This window comes from Salmo salar, chromosome 01 (assembly GCF_965601325.2).
Source record: "Salmo salar chromosome 01, fSalSal1, whole genome shotgun sequence".
In the NCBI taxonomy this organism is placed as follows: domain Eukaryota; kingdom Metazoa; phylum Chordata; class Actinopteri; order Salmoniformes; family Salmonidae; genus Salmo; species Salmo salar.
This window is the reverse complement of record NC_138291.1, coordinates 106,168,702-106,192,175: the sequence shown is the minus strand read 5'-3', so window position 1 is coordinate 106,192,175 and position 23,474 is coordinate 106,168,702. Positions and strand designations below refer to the sequence as shown.

General features: G+C 43.1%; 2 protein-coding genes across 4 annotated transcripts in view; one reads left to right on the top strand and one right to left on the bottom strand.

Annotated features, from left to right (window-relative positions):
• Nucleotides 1–1,023: 1,023 nt before the first annotated feature.
• On the top strand, nucleotides 1,024–22,367 carry phf3 (PHD finger protein 3). 3 transcript variants are annotated; one of them, XM_045687110.2, is made up of 19 exons: nucleotides 1,024–1,180; nucleotides 1,859–1,943; nucleotides 2,408–2,670; nucleotides 2,830–2,961; nucleotides 4,841–6,218; nucleotides 6,433–6,580; nucleotides 6,821–6,964; nucleotides 7,576–7,630; nucleotides 7,863–7,989; nucleotides 9,242–9,398; nucleotides 9,640–9,756; nucleotides 10,884–11,012; nucleotides 11,489–11,651; nucleotides 11,881–12,181; nucleotides 14,181–14,328; nucleotides 15,717–15,806; nucleotides 16,260–16,455; nucleotides 19,450–19,851; nucleotides 19,992–22,367. In XM_045687110.2, the coding sequence occupies exons 3-19, from the start codon at nucleotides 2,433–2,435 to the stop codon at nucleotides 21,446–21,448; spliced, it is 5,382 nt and encodes a 1,793-aa protein (XP_045543066.2). In that variant the 5' UTR covers nucleotides 1,024–1,180; nucleotides 1,859–1,943; nucleotides 2,408–2,432; the 3' UTR covers nucleotides 21,449–22,367. The 3 variants fall into 3 exon arrangements, with proteins under 3 accessions (XP_045543066.2, XP_045543069.2, XP_045543067.2); XM_045687111.2 differs by lacking the exon at nucleotides 1,024–1,180 and adding an exon at nucleotides 1,272–1,353; XM_045687113.2 differs by lacking the exon at nucleotides 1,859–1,943.
• Nucleotides 22,093–23,474, bottom strand: part of eys (EGF-like photoreceptor maintenance factor) — a gene marked incomplete at its 5' end in the record, with an annotated part of 444,052 nt that continues 442,670 nt past the window's right edge. The window contains 1 exon segment of the mRNA XM_082972800.1: nucleotides 22,093–23,473. Coding sequence (XP_082828926.1) covers nucleotides 23,094–23,473 — 380 coding nt within the window.

Here is a 23,474-nt window from a genome sequence, read left to right as displayed (position 1 = left end):
ACCTGTTTAAATTGGGTACGTTTTTCATCCGGCCGTGAAAATACTGCCCCCTAGCCCCAACAGGTTTTAATTATTAGTTATTTTTCTATTTTCTTATTTTTTTAATTTAGTAAATACTTAACACTTATTTTTCTTCAAACTGCATTGTTGGTTAAGGGCTTGTACTTACGCATTTCACTGTAAGCATACACTTGTATTCGGCGCCTGTGACAAATAAAATTTGATTTGACTTGGTGGTGGACATGTAGCCTATTGCTTGTCTTAGAGAAATGTAATCATCGAATATTGTAAGGGCTTTCATTGTCTGCTATATGCGTTGACCACCGGAGGGCCTCCCCTCTGACCCTGGTTCTCCTCTTAGTTTCAATGTACTTACTGAATTGTTCCTGGCCACTGTGCTTCTGCTTGCTATTTGGAGTACTGGGATTAGGCTACTGTAAAAGTAATTCCTGCTGATGTAAAAAGGGCTTTGTTGCTTGATTGATGATCAACACTGTACTCTGTACTCCACGCAATGTTGACGCCTGTTGCGTGGGCCATTGTAAACACGAGGCATGTGACACCAACGTCACTTGCTGGAGTAGCCACAAAAATAACAATGACACTGATATTTCACCAGATGTATAAATGTGAAGCATCCGCTTGGCGTTTCCACTCACAACCAACTATGGTGGAGAAAGGAAGCCCAGTGGCCGGCAGTGGAGAAGATGGATTTTGACCAATATTCTGGAAATGTTCAATTCTATTAAACATTTAAATACATTTTTTTGTTCACAAAACTAGAATTTGTAAACTTTACCCTCTGTCAAAGTTTCCAAAAAAATTGCTTTGTGCTCGGGCAATTTAGTTTTTGTCCACGCTCACTTCACAGAATAGGCGTTCCCCAACGGAGATATGTAAATACATGCAGGAACGAGCAAATAGGATCTTGCTAGCTCGTTCTTGACTCTGTCCCTCCTTCCTTGCTTGTTCTGCCCACTATGACTCATGAGTTCCCATTGGAAACGACAGGCTGTGGTCTATCTTGGGTTAGTTATTAAAATCTTTGAAGTAGCTTTGCAGCAGGCAGGGGCGAATGGCGGCGGTGCACAGCGAGGAAGTGTCGGGGATTTAGCTAAAACAGTGTGTAAAGCTACTAGAATCGCTCCGTAATGCAGTGGCGTTGACACAGTAGAGAAATGTAAGTGCCATTATACATTTATCTCGCTGTGAATATTGAAACGTCCTCAGTGGAGGCGTCCAATGAGACGAATTGGGGGCGTGATCAGTGGTGCTGAATGTGCTCGGTAGCTGCAGGCTACAAACAAACTCGCGGCCTATCATGTTCCTCGCTGCTGGATAACTAACTAACAAGTACAATTGCTAGCTTCCCTATTTCTTTTTCCACGAGCCTATTTCTATACGCTATGATTTGTTGTGCATGCTTTACTAACTACATGTATTATGTGGTTGTACAACCAAGTATTTCGTTATGGGAATGGTGCTTTTAAGTAAAGCTGATCATGTCGCTGTCACAGTCAGGCCTGCACTAGCTTGTTTTCCAGCTAACTAAGTAGTAACTGGTTAGCCAATATGTTTAGCTGCACTTACAGGAGTAGCCTAGCTAACTTTACAACGAAGGCTGCCATGCATATGGCACAGATGCATCCATTGGTAGCATCAACTAGCAAATCATGAAGATGAGGTAGTTTTGGCGCAAATGCATACATGTATATCCTCGCCCTCAGTAAGTTACGTTAAGGTATGCTAGCTAGCTGGATTGTTATGCTAACTGGAAGTAGCTAGCTGCTAACGACCCGTAGCTTGTGCACCAGTCTGCATCTGATTCCTGCCACTCTGATGAAAGTTTTGGTTTTAGACTCTTTCTAGATATCATAAACGGAGCTAAACACATTGTGTTTGCAGTCCTGTAATGAAGTTATCTGGAGCTGTCAGTCCTGACAGTAAGTATTAGCTGATTTCTTATTAATTTGGTAGCTACCTAGCTTGCAACGTCATATATTTTAGCCTCGCTGGCTGGCTAGCTAACTGATCTTCTGAAATATTTTTCGTTTATTAGGATCCTTATTAGCTATTGCTCATTCAGCAGCTGTCTACTCTTTCAGCCACTCTTGTCTGCCCCAAATGTCCAACACATGTCCGGTGTCATCCACCATTGATTGTTATTGAATAATGGTAGTTAACTTTAGCTTGTCAATGTTGTATTTGCTGCACGGGAACTGTTTTTAGAAATGTCATGAAAGTTAATGTACTAGCGATCTTGCCTACATGGCTGTTGACTCCTGTATAGGGGACCTATTTGATATGGAGTGTCTGAAGATTGAAATAGATTGTTCTGAATCTGAGCCATCTCTGTTGTCTGTACTGTAGCCTATGTTATTAATACCCTATCCTCTTATTCCTGCAGAGCTGACAGGAAGGGAACAGCATTCATGGATGTAGTGGACACTTTCAACCATTTGATTCCCAGTGACCAGTTAGATGACTCCTTGCTGATAGGGCAGAACTTGGAATGTGAAGCAAGTAATGACTTTGGAACAGGTGTCGACCAGCTGGGAGACTCGCTGAGGAACATGCTTAGTGATAAAGATCCCATGTTTGGATCTGCAAGTTCACACTTCAATATCTTAGATAATGAAGACGCCAACTTCCAGATTGCTGAAGCCACAGGTATTTGTAGACAGAATGACTTTTGTACGACTTCAATTGACAGTACAAGCTAAGTCGACGGGTGTTTATAGAAACCACTATTTGTAACTACTGATGTTTGTTAATGCTTCTAAAATAAATGTAAGTTATTATTTAATCTCTAATCTTCTCTCCCCGTAGTTGCAGATCTTGATGTTGGTGCAACAGAGGGTATCCTCGGTACTGCTGGTGGTGGGTTGGCTGGTACAGAGACTCCGCCAGTCAAACGGTCTGTTGGCAGACCCAGGAAATACGCATTAGGAGTTACCCCAGGTTAGCAACAATTACGTTTTACAATGGAGTGTATTTTGTGTATATATTCTTTTTGCGCTGTTATGTAGTGACAGGCAAGTGGTTGAAACAGTTTGAAGGGTTGGAGCGGGGAGACAGGCAGGTGGGAGAAACAGTTTGAAGGGTTGGAGCAAGGATTGAACCTTGGTCTCCGGTGGGGAGTGGACTTTATGTAAATAGGACTACACCGGGAGCATTACTGTGATTAACACTAAATACAGCTATTATCATTGACAAGATAGGACACTAAATAAAAAGCCATGCAAACTCATGGTACCCCTCCACCCTTTCATTTTCCTAGTATGAAAAGTTGATGTTGTGCATAGTTTTTAACCTCTTGGGGCTAGGTGGGACGCTAGCGTGCCACCCGTGGTGCACTCCATCAACAGCAGGTGCATTTCAAGAGCGGCAAATTTGAATCCAAATAAATGTCAAAATTCAAATTTTTCAAAAATACAACTATTTTACACCATTTGAAAGATAAACATCTCCTTAATCTAACCACGTTTTACGATTTCAAAAAGGTTTTACGGCGAAAGCATAAATTTAGAGTATGTTAGGACAGTACATTTACAAGAGTTGTGTGTAATGTTTTGTCAAGTCAAAGACAGGGTCACCAAAACCATAAAACCAGCTAAAATGATGCACTAACCTTTTACAATCTCCATCAGATGACACTCCTAGGACATTATGTTAGACAATGCATGCATTTTTAGTTCTATCAAGTTCATATTTATATCCAAAAACAGCGTTTTACTATGGCATTGATGTTGAGGAAATCGTTTCCCTCCAATAACCGGCAGTCAAGTCAGCGTCACAAATTAAATAATTAAAATTAGAAAACATTGGTAAAATATTATATTGTCATTTAAAGAATTATAGATTTACATCTCTTGAACTCAATCAACTTGCCAGATTTAAAAATAACCTTACTGGGAAATCACACTTTGCAATAATCTGAGCACTGCGCCCAGAAAAATACGCGTTGCGATACAGACTAGACGTCATGTTGGGGAGATCTAAAATCGAAAATACTATGTAAATAATCCATTACCTTTGATTCTCTTCATCAGATGTCACTTCCAGGTATCACAGGTCCATAACGAATGTAGTTTTGTTCAAAAAAGCTCATCATTTATGTCCAAAAATCTCCGTCTCGTTAGCACATGATGTAAGCCAGCCGGACTTCTCGTCATGAACGAGGGGAAAAAATATATTTCCGTTCGTTCAAACATGTCAAACGTTGTATAGCATAAATCATTAGGGCCTTTTTTAACCAGAACATGAATAATATTCAAGGTGGACGAATGCATACTCTTTTATAACGTATTGGAACGAGGGTACCCAACATGAACTCGCGCGCCAGGTGTCTAATGGGACATCATCGTTCCATGGCTCTTGTTCGGTCAGATCTCCCTCCAGAAGACTCAAAACACTTTGTAAAGGCTGGTGACATCTAGTGGAAGCAATAGGAAGTGCCAAAATATTCCTAAGCCCCTGTGTTTTTCAATGGGATAGGTTTAAAGTCAATACAACACATCAGGTATCCACTTCCTGTCAGAAAATGTCTCAGGGTTTTGCCTGCCAAATGAGTTCTGTTATACTCACAGACACCATTCAAACAGTTTTAGAAACTTTAGAGTGTTTTCTATCCATATATAATAAGTATATGCATATTCTAGTTACTGGGTAGGATTAGTAACCAGATTAAATCGGGTACATTTTTTTTATCCAGACGTGCAAATGCTGCCCCCTAGACCCAACAGGTTAATTCACTTTGGTTGCCTTATTGCTTCGTTTTATATTGTCAAATGAGAATTGTCAGAGAGTGACGCTCCATTTTCCATCTTTTAAATTCCAGAGCGAAGTGCAGGCAGAGGGTCTTCCAACAACAAAAAGCCCCCGGGAAAACCTGGGAGACCTAGAAAGAAGTCCACTCTGAGTGAGAAGATCACTACTGCTGATGAATTAAGGAGAGAGCTTTACCTGGGTGACGGCAGGGTGAACATCAACGACCTTGACTTGGGCTCGTCCATGAACCCCGTTGTTGTGTTACAGAGGTTGACGGTCACTTTCGGGGGTTTCAAAATCGAGCTTCTCCCGGGACCCTCCTTTACTGCTTTCACATCAGCTGAAAACACTGACGAATGTTATGAGGATGGCTCGCTGTACGGTGAAGGGATGGAATACACTATGGTTCAAGAGGAACCGTTACACGTACAGAATCCCACGGCAGGGAGTGGAGGAGGCGTGGGTGCAGCTCAGCTCTTCGTGAAGTACTGTGCTGACGACTTGCCCCTAGGGCTCGGACCTTACGTCAACCCCAATGACGTTCAGGCCTCCAACGGGGCGCTTCCAGGTAGTCCTTGCTTGGTCGAGACCAAACTTGACGACCAAAGTGACTCTCAGAAGCATGATCCAGCAGGGGTGAGGAAAGATGCCAGTATCAAGCAAGCAGCGCAGCAGCACCTGCCAAACAGCAAAGTTCCTACCACTAATAATCCAGCCAAAAAGCAGCAGCCCAAGCTGAAGCTGTCAGCACTGTCCTCAGCTAAAAACAAGCACCTGGTAGCTGGTAAGGGGCCCAAAGGAACCCAACAACACACACTGGGGAAGAAGCTCCACCAGAGAGGCAACATGCACAAGATGGACGAAATGAAAGCCAAACAAGTCCTCGTGTCCTTGAAAAGGCGAGGTGAATTCAACCCAGCTCAACCCGGCCCGAAGATTCAGAGGACGCAAGACGGACGTCCTGTGAAACTAAAGCAGAGATTACCTGACATGGGCCGTGGTGGTCCTGTCAAAAAAACAATGCCTTCTGGAAAGCGTCCTGCTGGTATGTCGCCAGGGACGACGATTACAACCAAACTGTCCAACTCTCATGTGGCCGACACCCAACCACAACCCCAGTTTGGATGGACACCATGTAAACGTGCCAATCCTCAGAAGGAGACATCGGAGGAGGAGAAGGAGGAGGAGCAAGACGAGCCTAAAGTGAAGAAGCCAGACAAGTGTCTTCAGAAACAGAGAAGCAGGAACGTCAGCAGAAGCATCTCCGTGGAGGAACCACAGCTCTTCATCCCCGACAACGCTCCTGCCGTCGTGAAGAAGGAAACCAGCGAGGAAGAACAGGCTAAAGAATCCGGGAAGGGACCAGAGAAGGAACCCGCAGACAGTGAGACCGTTGTGTGGGATCCAAACAAGAACTGTGGATTGTGCCAGAAACCTCATAGTAACAAGTAAGAGTTGTGTTCTTTACACCAAGGTGATTAGAGTTGAATATACAATGTAGTACTTATGCAACATTGTAAACCTGTTATTACTAAGTTGTTACATCTGAGGATAAATTATCACAATGAACGTGTAGAATATTCCCTGGGAAGTGAGCTCGTGTTCTTCTAAACAGGTTTGTTTTGTGCATCTGTGAACGTCTGTGTGTTTTGTTCTGTTCAGGTTCATGGTGGGCTGTGGGCACTGTGATGACTGGTTCCATGGGGACTGTGTTGGTCTGGACCTGGCCAAGGTGAAGAAGATGGAGGGGGGGGACCAGGAGTATGTTTGTCTGCAGTGCTGTTCCAAGGACCAGTACACCACCACCAAGGTCTGTTGATGGATTTCTACTGCACTAGGAATGGGTTTAGATTTGAATGGACTTTTTAATGGAGAAGGGAGTATATTTCTCTGAAGTGCTGTAAAATCAATCCATTGACCTTAAGTTGCACTAGCTCAAAGTTTATTTTAACTTGTGGTTTGATTTTAATGTATGGTGTCTTGAAAATACAAAAATAGTATAGATATTAATAATAATATTTCATGTTATTTATCTTCTTCTCCTCATTAGGAGACAGGCGGTGCTGGGCAGGGGGAGGCCAGGACAGAGGGACAACAGAAGCCCTCTGAGACCCAGGACAACAAGATGGCCGCAAAGCAGAAACAGCCGTCCCCACATCCTGTCATCTCCGGGGGAGTCAGGCCCTTCAGAAAGGTAAGGTTCACTCTGCTAGTAGTCTGCAATGCATGCTTTATTATTATTTTTTTTTGTAAATGTAATGTAGGCCTGAATACAGGGTAAGAATATTATAATAATCTTAAATGGAGCTGTAACATATCGGATTACCATCAGGCAGTGCATATTTATGATATTAAAGCCTATGAGAAGAGATTGGATGATAAACCTTTATATGCATATTATCTGTTGTCAAAATCTTACATTTAACTCAAATGTTTTAGAAACATAATCTTCAACAAGCCCTACCATTGATTAAATGTAGTGGTGCAGATTTAGTCCTCTTCAGTTTATTCAGCTGATATGTATGAAAGCCAGTGTTGGCACTACCCAAGGGTTGGTTAACCTCTTTTCACTTCCTCTTTATTCCCTGCATGTGTACACATGGATGGAAGGGTGTTAGGTTACCATGGTGATTCTATTCAACGTCTGTTTTAAGGACATTTTAAAATGGTGGTTATGTTTTCAGCACCACAATGCACAGCCCCCTCCCTGCCCAATTAGAAAAACAAACATTTAATATACAATTGAATTTGTAAGATTATTTTGAATCTCACTGAGGTGATATTCTGTGTCTCACTCTGTAACAGGACTCTGTGGAAAGAAGACAGTCGACTGAAGTCAAAGATTCAAATCAGAGATCAGGTGTGTTGTAGTGTTGTGTGCTTCTACATTCTGCTGTCCATGTCCCTCGCAGGAGTCGTGTTCAGTAGGCATGCAACTGTAAAAGGGGAGGGAATATATGAATTTGTCCAATAAGAAACGCTTGTTTTCCATTGGAGAAAAAAAAACATTTAAAATGTTTTACTACAAGGTGCCCTAATGAACATGCCCTACTCTGCGACGTCTCCTACTCTCTGTGGCTGTGTCCCGTTAGGAGTGTCAGTCAAACAGGAGACCAAGAGACCCAAGGTGTCGTCGTCTCCCTCCTCTAAGAAACCCGTGTCTGTTGACCAGATCAGACGGAGCGTCCGTGACGCCCTGAAGGACATCCTCCTGAAGAGGTAATTAAACATGTTATAACAGTAACTTAACAACATTTATAATCTGTTTAGTCTAATAACCATTATAACAGTCTGGTGATGCACTACATGGCCAAAAGTATGTGGACACCTGCTTGTCGAACATCTCATTCAAAATCATGGGCATTAATATGAAGTTGGGCCCCCCTTTGCTACTATAGCAGCCTCCACTCTTCTGGGAAGGCTTTCCACTAGATGTGGGGACTTGCTTCTATTCAGCCACAAGAGCTTTAGAGAGGTCGGGCACTGATGTTGGACGATTAGGCCTAGCTCACTGTCGGCGTTCCAATTCATCCCAAAGGTGTTCAATGGATTTGAGGTCAGGGCTCTGAGCAGGCCAGTCGAGTTCTACCACACCGATCTCGACAAACCATTTCTGTATGGACCTGAATGTGCTGAAACAAGAAAGGACCTTCCCCAGGCTGTTGCCACAAATTTGGAAGCACAGAATTGTCTAGAATGTCATTGTATGCTGTAGCGTTATTTCCCATCACTGGAACTAAGGGGCCTGGGCCGAACTTTGAAAAACAGCCCCAGACCATTATTCCTCCTCCACCAAACTTTACAGTTGCCACTATGCATTGGAGCAGGTAGCATTCTCCTGGCATCCAGCAAGCTCCAGAGTCCAATATCGGCGAGCTTTATACCACTCGAGCCGATGCTTGGCATTGCACATGGTGATGATAGGCTTGTGTGCGGCTGCTCGGCCATGGAAACCCATTTCATAAAGCTCCAGACAAACAGTTCTTGTGCTGACGTTGCTTCCAGAGGCAGTTTGGAACTTAGTAGTGATTGTTGCAACCGAGAACACACGATTTTTACACTACACGCTTCAGCCCTCGGCGCTCCCATTCTGTGAGCTTGTGTGGTCTATGACTTCACAGCTGAGCCGTTGTTGCTCCTAGACATTTCCACTTCACAATAACAGCACTTACAGTTGACCGGGGAAGTTCTAGCAGGGCAGAAATTTGACTGACTTGTTGGAAAGGAGGCATCCTATGACGGTCCCATGTTCAAGGTCACTGAGCTCTTCAGTAAGGCCATTCTACTGCCAGTGTTTGGCTGTGGAGATTGCATGGCTGTCAGCAACAGGTTTGGCTGAAATGGCAGAATCCATTCATTTGAAGGGGTGTCTACATACTTTTGGCCATGGAGTGTATCTGCCTGTAGAGCAGGGTGGTGATCCTCTATATTCCTCCTGTGTAATCCTCTATTGTGCCCTACATTGTCTCAGGCTGAAGGAGTCTGATTTCCAGGCGTCACCAGAGAAGGCTGCTGAGGTGGCCAAGAAGACTGAGAGAGAGCTGTTTGCCTTCTACAGAGACACAGACTGCAAATACAAGAGCAAGTACCGGAGCTTGATGTTCAACCTCAAAGACACCAAAAACAATGTAAGTCGTTATGTTAACAATTTTGATGCAATGAATTCTCTTTTAGACAATACTGACTCTTCTGATACTGACATTTATGGACATTATACTGGATTTTGTCCCAGTTTGTAGTAGGTACTTTGTTTCAATTATATGCGTTTGAACGTTAACTACATGAAACGTATACAATGCAAACATGATCTAAAATATGTTTTGATATCAGTTCATCTAGCTATGTGACTTTATAACTTGTGTATTTCAGGTGTTATTCAAGAGGGTTCTGAAAGGGGAGATTTCTCCTGGCACTTTGATAAGGATGAGTCCTGAGGAACTGGCCTCAAAGGAACTGGCTGCATGGAGACAAAGAGAGACTCGACACGTAAGCAACACTAAAACACACACTGGCTGTCCTCCAACACTGAACCCCACTGGCTGTCCTCCAACACTGAACCCCACTGGCTGTCCTCCAACACTGAACCCCACTGGCTGTCCTCCAACACTGAACCCCACTGGCTGTCCTCCAACACTGAACCCCACTGGCTGTCCTCCAACACTGAAGCCCACTGGCTGTCCTCCAACACTGAAGCCCACTGGCTGTCCTCCAACACTGAACCGCCCACTGGCTGTCCTCCAACACTGAACCGCCCACTGGCTGTCCTCCAACACTGAACCGCCCACTGGCTGTCCTCCAACACTGAACCGCCCACTGGCTGTCCTCCAACACTGAACCGCCCACTGGCTGTCCTCCAACACTGAACCGCCCACTGGCTGTCCTCCAACACTGAACCGCCCACTGGCTGTCCTCCAACACTGAACCGCCCACTGGCTGTCCTCCAACACTGAACCGCCCACTGGCTGTCCTCCAACACTGAACCGCCCACTGGCTGTCCTCCAACACTGAACCGCCCACTGGCTGTCCTCCAACACTGATCCACCCTCTGGCTGTCCTCCAACACTGAACCACCCACTGCCTGTCCTCCAACACTGAACCACCCACTGCCTGTCCTCCAACACTGAACCACCCACTGCCTGTCCTCCAACACTGAAACACACACTGCCTGTCCTCCAACACTGAAACACACACTGCCTGTCCTCCAACACTGAAACACACACTGCCTGTCCTCCTTCAAAGTATTTGACTAATTCTCTAAGAACAGGTTTCCCAGACAGATTATCTTAATTCTGGACAAAATAGGACTTTCAGCAGAGAGCCCCTATTGAGTGTGTTTTTAATCCATGACAAGGCTTCATCTATGTCTGGTAAAGATGCCCTAAAAACACTGTATAGAAAAGGCAATGTAGAATGAAAATAGCTTACCTCATTGGTTGATCACACCGCCCTGTAAGTTAAACTTAGTCATCATACCAAATCATATTGATTTATCGTTGACAAGTTAAAACGGTTTGTGTGAACTGAACTATCAATGACCTTTCACCAAAATGGACTGTGATCATTGCTCTTTCTGTGTGAGATGCATTCACCAATATGTTCTTGTTCCCCCCCAGGCGATTGAGATGATTGAGAAGGAGCAGAGAGAGGTGGAGAGGCGACCCATCACCAAGATCACACACAAAGGAGAGATAGAGATTGAGAGCCAGGAGCCTGGGAAGGCACCAGAAGCCATAGAGCCGGAGGTAAGACACAGCTCATGTAAAGAAACACCACGCTTGTTGTTCAAGTGAGTGCTGGTCCTTTTCATTTTTCTGTGATTATATTTTGGGTTCTAGAATAGTTAGTGGTCAAAGGTAGGGCTGTTACTGTGACCGTGTTACCGCCACAGCTCTAGTCATAGTCCTTATAAAATTGAAGCTGGGTTAATAAGGGACATGAACAGACAGGCCCACACACTGCAGATGTTTTGTTAACACCTTTATGGACCTCCTGGATTATTGGTTCAACAGGATTTAGTGTTGAGCATGTCCTCTTCCTAAGAAATAGTTCATACCTTTAATCACTTCTGGGTGAATCTCAATTCTATTTACTCAAATTAACATGCCCTGGTCTATCCTTGCCTCCACCTCAACATGCATCAGTGAGGACAATGAGGAATCAAGGAAATACAATTGACGTTTACCCAGTGTGTCTATACATTTCTTATGAACTCTTCCAGCCAGAGCCTGTGGCTGCTCCCAAAGTGACAGAGGAGCCGGTGGAAGTTCCCCAAGAGAAGACGTTGTTGTCGACGACAACAGCAGAGAGCGTCAATATTTTCCAAGATACAACCAGTCTGCATAAGACTCACCTGTTTGACCTCAACTGTAAGATCTGCACAGGTAGGCCCTGATTCTGTTATTTCAGTTTCTGCTTTTATTTTGAAGGATAGTGGAAGTACTATAGATATGTGTTGATGCCTGATCAGATAGAATGGAAGTAGAGGGGAGATGGATTAGGAGGAGAAAAGGTAAACATGCCAAATGAGCCCCACAAACTCAGAATTGTGGCTTTAAGTCAAGTCTTACCAGTGGTTTTCTATTGGACTAAATGGAATTGTAATTCCTGAAGGTCGTATGGCTCCACCTGTGGAGGAGGCTCCTACCAAAATGGTGAAAGTGGCCACTACTGTAGTGAGGAGACGGTCTGCTACCAGCACTACAGAGGCAGTGACCAAGAACACACAGTCTACAACCACTACCTCCAGCAATACAGAGGGACAGACCAAGAACACACCGTCTGCCACCACTACCTCTACAGAGGGAGAGACACCCTCCTCCTCCTCCTCATCTGCTAAGGACGACGACCTTCACCTCAAAGTCCTAGAGGAGAGCCTCCTCAGCGCCAAAATCTTCTCCAACTACGAGGGGAGGTATGTGGATCAATCAGTCAATTACCCAGAACAGTCAGTCAGTCAGTCACCCGTTTACATCCGCAAATGTTAGTCATTTTCCAGTAACACGGCCTACAACCCAAAGAGAAGGCAAAGCACAGTGGCCATATTGTTCTTCGTCATTCTCGTCCTTGTGATGGAATCACAAAGACTATCAATGTAATTGTCACACAAAAAATAACATACAAAGTAAAGTGGTGTTGAGTTAGTTACACGGCCATTCTAAATGTATTTAGAAAATATACTGTACCAGTCAGGTTTGGACAAACCTACTCATTTCAGGGTTTCTCTTTATTTTCTACATTGTATAATAATAGTGAAGACATCAAACTATGTAATAACACATGGAATGATGTTATAACCAAAAAAAGTGTTTAATCATAATAGATTTTAGATTCTTCAAAGTAGCCACCCTTTGCCTTGATGACAGCTTTGCACACTCTTAGCATTCTCTCAACCAGCTTCACCTTTGAATGCTTTTCCAACAGTCTTGAAGGAGTTCCCACATATGCTGAGCACTTGTTGGCTACTTTTCCTTAACTCTGCGGTCCAACTCATCCTGTGGTGCGACAGGTAGCCTAGTGGTTAGAGAGTTGGACTAGTAACCAAAAGGTTTCTGGATCGAATCACCGAGCTGACAAGGTTAAAAATCTGTCGTTCTGCCCCTGAACAAGGCAGTTAACCCACTGTTCCGCGGTAGGCCGTCATTGTAAATAAGAATTTGTTCTTAACTGACTTGCCTAGTTAAATAAAAAAATCCCAAACCATCTCAATTGGATTGAGGTTGGGTGATTGTGGAGGCCAGATCATCTGATGCAGCACTCCATCACTCTCCTTCTTGGTCAAATAGCTATTACGCAGCCTGGAGGTGTTGGGTCATTGTCCTGTTGAAAAACAAATGATAGTCCCACTAAGCACAAACCAGATGGGATGGCGTGTCGCTGCAGAATGCTGTGGTAGCCATGCTGGTTAAGTGTGCCTTGAATTCTAAATAAGTCACTGACCGTGTCACCAGCAAAGCACCTCCTCCATGCTTCACAGTGGGAACCACACATGCGGAGATAATCCGTTCACCTACTCTGCGTCTCACAAAGACATGGCGGTTGGAACCAAACATCTCAAATTTGGACTCATCAGACCAAAGGACTGGTGTCCTTTTAGTAGTGGTTTCTTTGCAGCAATTCGACCATGAAGTCCTGATTCACGCTGTCTCCTCTGAACTGTTGATGTGTCTGTTACTTGAACTCTGTGAAGCATTTATTTGGGCTGCAATCTGAGATGCAGTTAACTCTAATGAGCTTATCCTCTGCAGCAGAGGTAACTCTGGGTCTTCCTTTCCTGTGGCGGTCCTCATGAGAGCCAGTTTCATCATAGCGCTTGATGGTTTTTGCAACTGCACTTGAAGAAACGTGAAATGTTCTGGATTGACTGACCTTCATGTCTTAGGGTAATGATGGACTGTCTTTTCTCTTTGCATATTTGAGCTGTTCTTGCCATAATATGGACTTGGTCTTATACCAAATAGGGCTATCTTCTGTATTCCACCCCTACCTTGTCGCAACACGACTGATTGGCTCAATTGCATTAAGAAGGAAAGAAATTAGAGAACTTCACTTTTAACAAGGCACACCTGTTAATTGAAATGCATTCCAGGTGACTGACTACCTGATGAAGCTGGTTGAGAGAATGCCAAGAGTGTGCAAAGCTGTCGTCAAGGCAAAGGGTGGCGGCTTTGAATATGTTTGGATTTGTTTAACACTTTTTTGTTGTTGTTGGTTACTACATGATTCCATATGTTATTTCATAGTTTTGACGTCTTCACTATTATTCTACAATGTAGAAAATCGCACAAATAAAGAAATCCTTTAATGAGTAGGTGTGTCTAGACTTTTGACTGGTACTGTTTATTATTAAATGACCGATAAACCAGAATTAAGTGCAGGGTTATTCTAAAGTTGTTTGTATTCCTGGCCTCCAGGTCAGTGTCTATGAGTGGCAGAGATAGCGAGGCTTCCTTCCTGTCCAACCTGCAGCCTCTATGGAGAGGGCTTGTCAACATGCCTGCTGTGGCCAAGCTCCTCACTAAAGCCTTCCCTGTATCAGGTGTCCTGGACCACCTGACAGAGGTAAAACTGCACAAAGATATTTATAAGTGCCTATAAATGTTTATTAATTCATATAAATGCATCATATATTTTGTTTTTCTTCAATGAAATGTAATGCTTTAAATAGTGTAAATGTGTTTATAAATCCTCTAATGCTTATTCATGAAAGTGATAGTGTTACAACACAGCATTTAGATTTTCTAGTTATTGAATGCCTTTATCTAAATGCCATTTATATTAACAACTCAACAAACTATCACGTTGAAGGGTAGATAGCATAAACGTAACCACAAGCAAATACTTTATGAATTTGTTACAAATCAACTTCCAAGGTTGCTTGCCAACTAGGCTGCTAACTTTAGCCCTACTCTCCTGCGAACATTAGCCCTACCAGCCTGCTAATGCTACATTAGCACTAAATGAGTCAGCCAGTTTCTATCAACATCTAGCTACCAGCTACATTAAAGTAAACCAACGTTTTGGAAATACAGGGCCTTCAGAAAGTTTTCCAATTTTTGTTGAAACAAAGTGGGATTAAAATAGATTTCATTAGATTTTTTTGTCAAAGATCAACACAATACTCTACCAAAGTTGAAGAAAAACTCTAACATAAAAAAACTGGGTTACTATAAGAGCTTTGCACACCTGGATTGTACAATATTTTCTCATTCTTTTAAAAAATCCTTCAAGCTAGTTGTTGATCATTGCTAGACAGCCACTTTCAAGTCTTACCAAAGATTTTCAAGTGAACTGTAACTAGGCCACTCAGGAATATTCAATGTTATTTTGGTATGCAACTCCAGTGTACTTTTGGCATTGTTTTAGGTTGGCCTACTGAAAGGTGAATGTCTCCCAGTATCTGTTAGAAAGCAGCTCTATTCCATTTCTTTTTATTTAAAAAAAAACCCATCTCCCTAGTCCTTGCCCATGACAAGCATACCCATAACATGATGCAGCCACCACCATGCTTGAAAATATGAAGTGGTACTCGGTGACGTGTTGGATTTGCCCCAAACACAACGCTTTGTATTCAGGACATAAAGTTAAAAACATTTTTTTTTTTTTTTCAGGTTTACTTTAGTGCCTTATTACAAACAGGATTCATGTTTTGGAATCATTTTTATTCTGTACAGGCTTCCTTCCTGTTGTTCCATCCTCAGTTTTCTCTTAACGTGACCATTCAACTCTGTAACTGTTTTAAAGTCACCATTGGTCTCGTGAAATCCCTGAGCGGTTTCCTTCCTCTCCGGCAACTGAGTTAGGAAGGATGTCTCGATCTTTGTAGTGACTGGGTGTATGGGTACACCATCCAAAGTGTAATTAATAACTTCACCATGCTCAAAGGAATATGACAAGTTTTTTTATAAAATCAATTAATCGGATGAAATGGTGATAATCCCTGTTATCAGGATCTGCCGGAGAGTTTCCAGATGGGTGGGAGGATCTCCCCACAGATCGTATGGGACTACCTGGACAAGATCAGAGCCACTGGAACAAAGGTAAGTTCAAAGTGTAGGCCGACCTTCTTGAAATATGATAAATGAATTTAAACATCAGAAGTTGTCATGAAGAGCTTTTACAGTAACCTGGCCTAGATGTGAGAGCAAGTATGATATATAAATATAATATGTCATTTAGCAGACACTTTTATCCAAAGCGACTTAGTCATGTGTGCAAACATTTTGCATATGGGTGGCCTGGGCAGTAAAAGTATATTCATCTTTCCAAGACAATCTGTGCCTGAACTGGAGATGAATAGTAGCGGTCTAGCTATTAGCTATGTTTGGGGTACGATGCATAAAATGTAGTCTGAGATTTGTTTGAATTGTACATGTTCCCTGACACTTAAGTCATTCATTGTAAATAATAATTTATTAACTCTCCCACCTGGTTAAATAAATGTATTAAGTTAAATTGAACTTCTTTCCTCCTTTATTTTGATCTTTTTTCAGGAGGTGTGTTTGATTCGTTTTTCCCCTGAGACCGACGAGGATGAGATCCACTACACTCTGCTCTATGCCTATTTCAGTAGCCGTAAACGCTTCGGTGTGGTCGCCAACAACTTGAAACAAGTCAAAGACATGTATCTCATCCCTTTGGGTGCTATTGAGAAAGTCCCACACCAACTGGTTCCCTTTGATGGCCCAGGTAACAACCAACTGCTCTCTACGTATATTGGGCGAATAGACTTTCATTTGCTAAAAGAGATCCTAATAAACAAAGAAAATATGTTGGATTAATCTGGTACTCGTTTCCCAGATCCAGATCAAGCCTACTCCTAGACTGAAAAACATGTTCAATTGTCTCTGTTCAAATCTCTTTCTAGTCTGATGGCTCCCACAATTGTATAATTAGTTGAAGTTCAATGGTAGATTTAAGTCAAAACTGTAACTCAGCCTATTAGGAACATTCACTGTCTTCTTGGTAAGCAACTCTAGTGTAGATTTGGTCTTGTGTTTTAGATTATTGTCCTGCTGAAATGTGAATTAATCTCCCATTGTCTTTTGGAAAGCAGACTGAACTAGGTTTTCCTCTAGGATTTTGCCTGTGCTTAGCTCATTACGTTTCTTTTTTTTATCCTGAAAAACTCCCCAGTCCTTAACGATTACAAGCATACCCATAACATGACACAGCCACTACTATGCTTAAAAATACGGAGAGTGGTGTAATGTATTGGATTTGCCCCAAAGTAACACTTTGTATTCAGGACAAAAGTTAATTGCTTTAACTTAGCATATCAAGATTCTGATATTCTTGGGTTATCTGTCATCCATGAATCATTTGCTCCTATTTCAGTCTCATTCTGAACGTCGTAATATCCCATAAATCTGCACGAACCCTAGTCTCCATGATGAATCAGCTTACACAAATTGGCTTAATTATTGATTTACTAACTGATAAAATAATCACACAGAAGTACAACCACACACACAATATAGTATTGAATACTGATTATTAACATGATGCAATGAAAAGTCCCTAGTGGACTAACCTGATATGATGGCATTTTAATAAAAGGGGTGGGGAAAGAAGGAGACAAAGGAATTCAACTACCGTACATACAGTTGAATAATATGCTCATCATAAATATGGATATTTAGCACCCTAACAACCGTTCATTTGGATTTAGAAATGCAGCACATATTTATGCTTGGATGTCTTTGTTGTCTCTCTATTGTAATCGCCCAGTCCATTTTATGGGAAGTCAGTCGACAGAATCTCTGGTTGTTTTAAGTCTACGGTTGTCCGTTAGCCTGGGTCCTTCAGACGTTCCAATGGTCGTTTGATGGAATCTTCCTCGTGTCTTTGGTCAAAGTTCTATATTACTTTACATGCAGAGCTGCAAGTGGTGCATGTCTTAGTCTTTTTCACTCGTCGAGTTTCAGAGGGTCTTGTAGTTTAAGAACCATTTGTGATGTCCGGCTTACCGTCCGTATAATGGTCTAACTGGTTGATTATTCAGGGTACAGCTAACACCACTGTCCACACCGGCAGCAACCCGGCATGTTTTGGTCTTTAGTTAAATGGCAACCATTTCAACTTGTAGCCAAAGCTCCACATTTTCTGGTCTAAAGTTTTAAACCATTTCTCAGCTGTGTAGCAACCACTCCATGCTGTCTGGTCTAATGTAAATTTCGTTAGGAGTCCTTTTTATAAACTCTGGCAAAAGGGGGCGTTCCATGACGCTGACATAATGTCTGCTCACGATTACTGACTGGGTAAAACAATTCTCATTTAATCATGTAAGTTCCACAACATTCAGATGTAAATCTGATAACTGGGACATTTGTGTAGTTACCATTTATTTGGTTATACCGTCCTTAATGATATCACAAAACAACAACTGATTTGACATGATTATTGTTTAAATACCCACGGACCATTCCAAATGTTTGGATTACAGAAATTGTTTCATTATCCAATTTGTTAAAGTTTTGGCGGTTTCCTTCCTCTCCGGCAACTGAGTTAGGAAGGACGCCTGTATATTTTTAGTGACTGGGTTTATTCATTCACCATCCAAAGTGTAATTAATAACTTTACCAAGCTTAAACCATCGACCGATGGGTGCCCTTCTCTGCGAGGCATTGGAAAACGTCTTTGGTCTTTGAAATTCACTACTTGACTCAGGGACGTTACAGTTAATTGTACATGTGGGGTACAGAGATGAGGTTGTCGTTCAAAAATCATGTTAAACAATATTGCACACAGTGAGTACAGCCAACTTATGTGACTTGTTAAGCACATTTTTACTCTTGAACTTATTTAGACTTGCCATAACAAAGGGGTTGAATACTTATTGACTCAAGACATTTCAACTTGACATTTTTTATTAATCTCTAAGCATTTTGAAAAACATAATTCCACTTTGACATTATGGGGTATTGTGTGTAGGCCAATGACAAACATCTCTGCCAGTAACACAACAAAATGTGGAAAAAGTAATGTGAATACTTTTTGAAGGCACCATAGGTGCAGCTGTTTTTATTACGTAACTTATCGCTCTCACGTGCCCATTTCAGAACAACGATGTGCTACCTTTTTTGTAGCATTTCTGACCATGCTAACACCTTTTTCAGCCGAAGCTTAAAAGTTCTAACACCGGGTCGAGCAACTCGTAGTAGGCGTTGGTCTGAAGCTGAAAAAGAAAGGAAATTCACGAGCACCACAATGTCTACTCCACCTAGGCTGCTTGAGACGTATCTATTTTGAAATAACTGCTCTTTATCTGGCCCGCAAATAGATTTTGACAAATTGGTCCCCAAAAAAATGTGCAGCCCCCTGTTGAATTTGGGAATCTCGGTGTGGCCCTCGTGCCAAAACGTTTTCCCATCCCTGTTCTACCTAATAATCTGGGTCTGGGAAACCAACCCATGATGATTCATCACCCCATTTACCTTTTTATGAAGGAATATGCGCAATATTCTCACAATGTAAATCATGATGCTTTAATATCTAAAAACATTTACTTTGCCTACTTTAATGTTATTAGGTTGTCTTTGTCAAATAAGAATCTTTTCTGAATGGACTGTCTAAAAAATACATGGGTGTGGCCAACCCAATGTTTCATTTATAAAATAATTTTTAATGTATTATGATTTTATTTCATCAATTTAACTTTTCATCGGTGTTGCTCTTTAACAGGACTGGAAAACAACCGCCCCAACCTCCTGCTGGGCCTGATCATCCGCCAGAGGCCTAAACGGGACTTCCTGCCCGTCGACATCAACGAAACGGCCAGGTTCATACCAGAGAGCAAACCCGGGACGGCGACGACTACGGTTACTGTAAACGACAAAGAAGTTACCCGGGAGGAGGAGGAGAACTCTTACATTTCCTCTCTGTGCGCTTCAAGTACTAAAGAAAGGGACAGGGAAGAGATACCATTGCTGAACACAGCTGAGGAAGTGGTCACAGCAGAACAGTCTAGTACAGACATCTCTGAGAAAGCTGAAGATACTGAAGAGGGGTACCAACCACTACGTTTCCTTCCGGGGGTGTTGCGTAGTTGGGGCGGGGAGCTTCTGCCCCTGCCAGACTTCTCAGGTAAACCTAAACATAAAAGGCCTGTGCTCACTTGAACACCATTTGCAATTTTGAAGCTTTGTTTATTTTTCTTTTAACTCATAATAGCAACATGTCTTTGAACCACACCTTACGTATCGGCTTGCTCCTTCCTTCCTCAGGTAACCCTCCACTGCTGGGTGATGATGGTCGAGAGCCCTCGGCTCCACAGACCTCCAAGGCTGATGGAGGAGCAGCAACCACTCCAGGAAGCTCCACCAGCACTAAGAGTCCCAGCGCTGGTGCTCACAGACAGACTGGTTTTGTCATCAAGAAGAGGGAACCCAAACCGGTCAAAGCAGAGGAACCTGTGTCTTCCAGCTTGGCTGAAACGTCTACCGCTAACAACAACGCGTTGGCGAAAGAGGAGGGTGTGGTTTACCGAGGCCCGTCGGTCTCTCTGAAAGACAAACCTCCAGACGTCTCGACAGAGTCGTTCCTGGCCAGCCTCTCCACGGATCCCAACACAGACGGCTCCTTAAACAAAGGGGATTCGGCGTTGTGCGAAAAGGACAAATCCAAAGAAGAGAAGACACCTACTCTCTTGTCTATTACAGCTACGTCCAACGCTTCTGTCGAGGAAAGCGTCCCCACACCAAAACCCCTTCCGAGTGGAATCCTGAAGAAAAGCTCTGCATATTCCAATATGACTGAAGAACCAACTGCTGTCCAATCAGCAGGATCAGAGGGTCACCCCCAACCTGTTCCTGTTCTGACCACCAGGAAGTATCGTCCTATGGCAGCTCAACACGGATACCCCTCCCACCACCACCAGACTGACTACAGACGCCCCCCACCTCCAGACCATGGCCCACTACAGGTTGGTCCCTATGGTCCCATCCCTCTCCACCCTGGAGGACCTCCTGTAGACTTCCAGTACCAGCCAGCACCACCTGTCCCCCCCTTCTGTAACACCGCACCGCCACCTTTTCAGCACCCGCCCCAGCTACCCACCAACTTCAGCTACCCTACTGGCCCCCCACCACCCATGATGTACCCGCCACCTCACGACCCACAGATGCAGAATCATGCTGGAATAACACAGTGGCCTCAGCCTGGTCCAGGACCCACATCTCCCAACTCTTTCCCCGGGGGGCTACCGTTAGCTTACGGTGGTGACCCTCAGAGGTTTGCCTCCGCTGAGTCGTCCAATTCCAACCAGAACCTGCCCCCATCTGCCGCTGCCAAAGAGGACCAGAAGGGGGCAGCAGAGAGGATTCTGTACAGTGACCCCTGGGACAGGCAGCCCGGGTCGGGCCACAAGAAGGAGGACAGGGACCAGTACGGGAGGCACCGGCACCACAGCGAGTCCCGTCATGGAGAGAAGAGCCGGAACCACAGCCAAGAGAGGGGAAAGAAACGTGATAGAAGCCGGAGCAGAGAGAGAGACCGGAGTAAAGACTCTTCTTCTCACCACAGAGGGAGCCGGCACCACTCTAAAGACGAGCGCCACGGTCACAGTGAGAGGAGGAAAGAACGTCACCATAGCGACGGTGACCACGGGAACCGTCACAAACACAGCAGGAGAGACTCTGATTATGAGAAATCGAGGAGAAGTTCCAAAGACAGTCACTCATGAGTTTTCTTTTGTACTACCCACCCCGAGATGGTCTACCCTACAACAGTTTTACTGGCATTGTCCCTTTTATATATGTTATTTTTAAAATCCAGTAGAGGTCAACACTTTCAGTAGGATTATTAACACATTCTGAAATCTGCTTTCTTAAAAACCAACCGTTAAGGCTTTGAGGTGATATTTCAAGTTTTGAAAATCCCCAGTTTTTTAAGTGTTAATTTTACCGTATATTTCTGTATTCTGCGTGTCACATGGTGACTTGGTGCACTGAGCATTGTGCTCTGATATGGATCACAACAAGTGGTTAAATGGATAGCTCAATGATTTGACATATGTTTCCATACCTTTTAAAATCAGTCTATGGATAAGGAGGCAGCAATGATTTGGGCATGATATTTAACACATGCTAAACAGGGTAGATTGACTTAGACAGGGAAATGATCGCAAAACGCTAATGTTGCTAATACTTAGTGTGGATTGTAGTCGGTCCCCTTGTCCATAGATTGTTTTCAGGGTAAAGAAACAAATCTTAATATGTAAAATGGCTGAACTATTCTTTGAATGTTTTCTATAGCATGAAACACAATAACAGGCATACCCAGATGGACTGTTGGAGTAGAGATGGAGGGAATGTTCTGGTGACTTCAGCAGTTTCACATGAATTTAATACAGTGGAGAGAGAAACTAACCATTTGAGTAGCAGAAAACAAAACATTTTAATTAAAGCAGCTTCTCTTGTTCTGGTTTTTCCATTTAATTTTTTTAAATTGCTATACAGAAATACATTTATTTTTTTTCTATCGACAAATATTGTCTATGTACATTTTGGCTTGTCAAGGACATTGGAAAATCAAGTGTGCCTTCTGCACCGTGTTCATGTACAGCTGGTAATAAAGTTGATCTTTGTATTGTTGAGAAGAAATGTCCTTTTTATGAGAGGAATGTATATTCTAATCAGACTTACTGAGTAGACAAAACACAGACTGACCAGGTGAATCCCTTATTGAGTTTCTCTTCAATCAGTGTAGGAGACAGGTAAAACATTTTTTTTGAGACATGGATTGTGTATGTGTGCCATTCAGAGGGTGAATGGGCAAGACTAAAGATTTGTGCCTTTGAATGGCGTAGTAGTGCCAGGCACACCAGTTTGAGTGTGTCAAGAACTGCAATGCTGCGGGGTTTTCATACTCAACAGTTTCCTGTGTGTATCAAAAATGGTCCACCAGCCAAAGGACATCCAGCCACTTGACACAACTGTGGGAATCATTGGAGTCAACATGGGCCAGCAGCCTTGTGGAATGCTTTCGACACCTTGTAGAGTCCATGCCCCGAAGAATTGAGGCTGTTCTGAGGGTAAAAGGGAGGGGAGCAACTCAATTTTAGGAAGGCGTTCTTAATGTTTGGAATACTTAGGGTATTAACCATCTACTGAGGAGCTGGCAGTTTCAACAGAGTTGTGTTCATCAGGGCACACAATGGATAAAAAAAACAACGAGCTTATTAACAATTCCAGGAGGTTGTCCTTGTTTGTGTTTTCTTCCATTTGGTGCATAATGAATACAACTTGGATTGCCAAGTGTATGAAGAACTTAAACTATGAATTTCTTTATCACAACACAGTAATTACCTATTTTCACGAGTTACAGAACTACTCATTACTTTTGTAAACATTAAATCCTTTGCTGTTTTGGAGGAACAGCAGTTGTCTGGGGTCCTGATACAAACGCACATCTTTAAGATCTCCCACAAACCCTTTGGTAAACAGCCCAGACGTCACTGTTGAGATGTTCCTATGCAACTCGAACCCTCCCAAGTACAACAGACCCCCGTAATTCATGGCAACGTAACGCTCGAAGGGGTCCACGTCTTCGAAAAGGACCCTCTCATCACCCAGGAACACCTGAATAAGGGTACTGTTCAGAGAGAGAGATAAATAATACCATTTGTTGCAACACAACGTGACGTTTCTGAAAGTGAGCGGGAGGGAGAGCCTCTCTCCGAGGTTGACTGCGATTTTGAGGTGGCCTGA

What these genes read in the sequence shown, in the direction of transcription:
- phf3 (XM_045687113.2), top strand. Translation starts at nt 2,433, where the DNA reads ATGGATGTAGTGGACACTTTCAACCATTTGATTCCCAGTGACCAGTTA. An exon ending in CCAGATTGCTGAAGCCACAG is followed by an intron (nt 2,671 to 2,829) that starts GTATTTGTAGAC and finishes CTCTCCCCGTAG; the next exon opens with TTGCAGATCTTGATGTTGGT. An exon ending in TTCTCCAACTACGAGGGGAG is followed by an intron (nt 12,182 to 14,180) that starts GTATGTGGATCA and finishes CCTGGCCTCCAG; the next exon opens with GTCAGTGTCTATGAGTGGCA.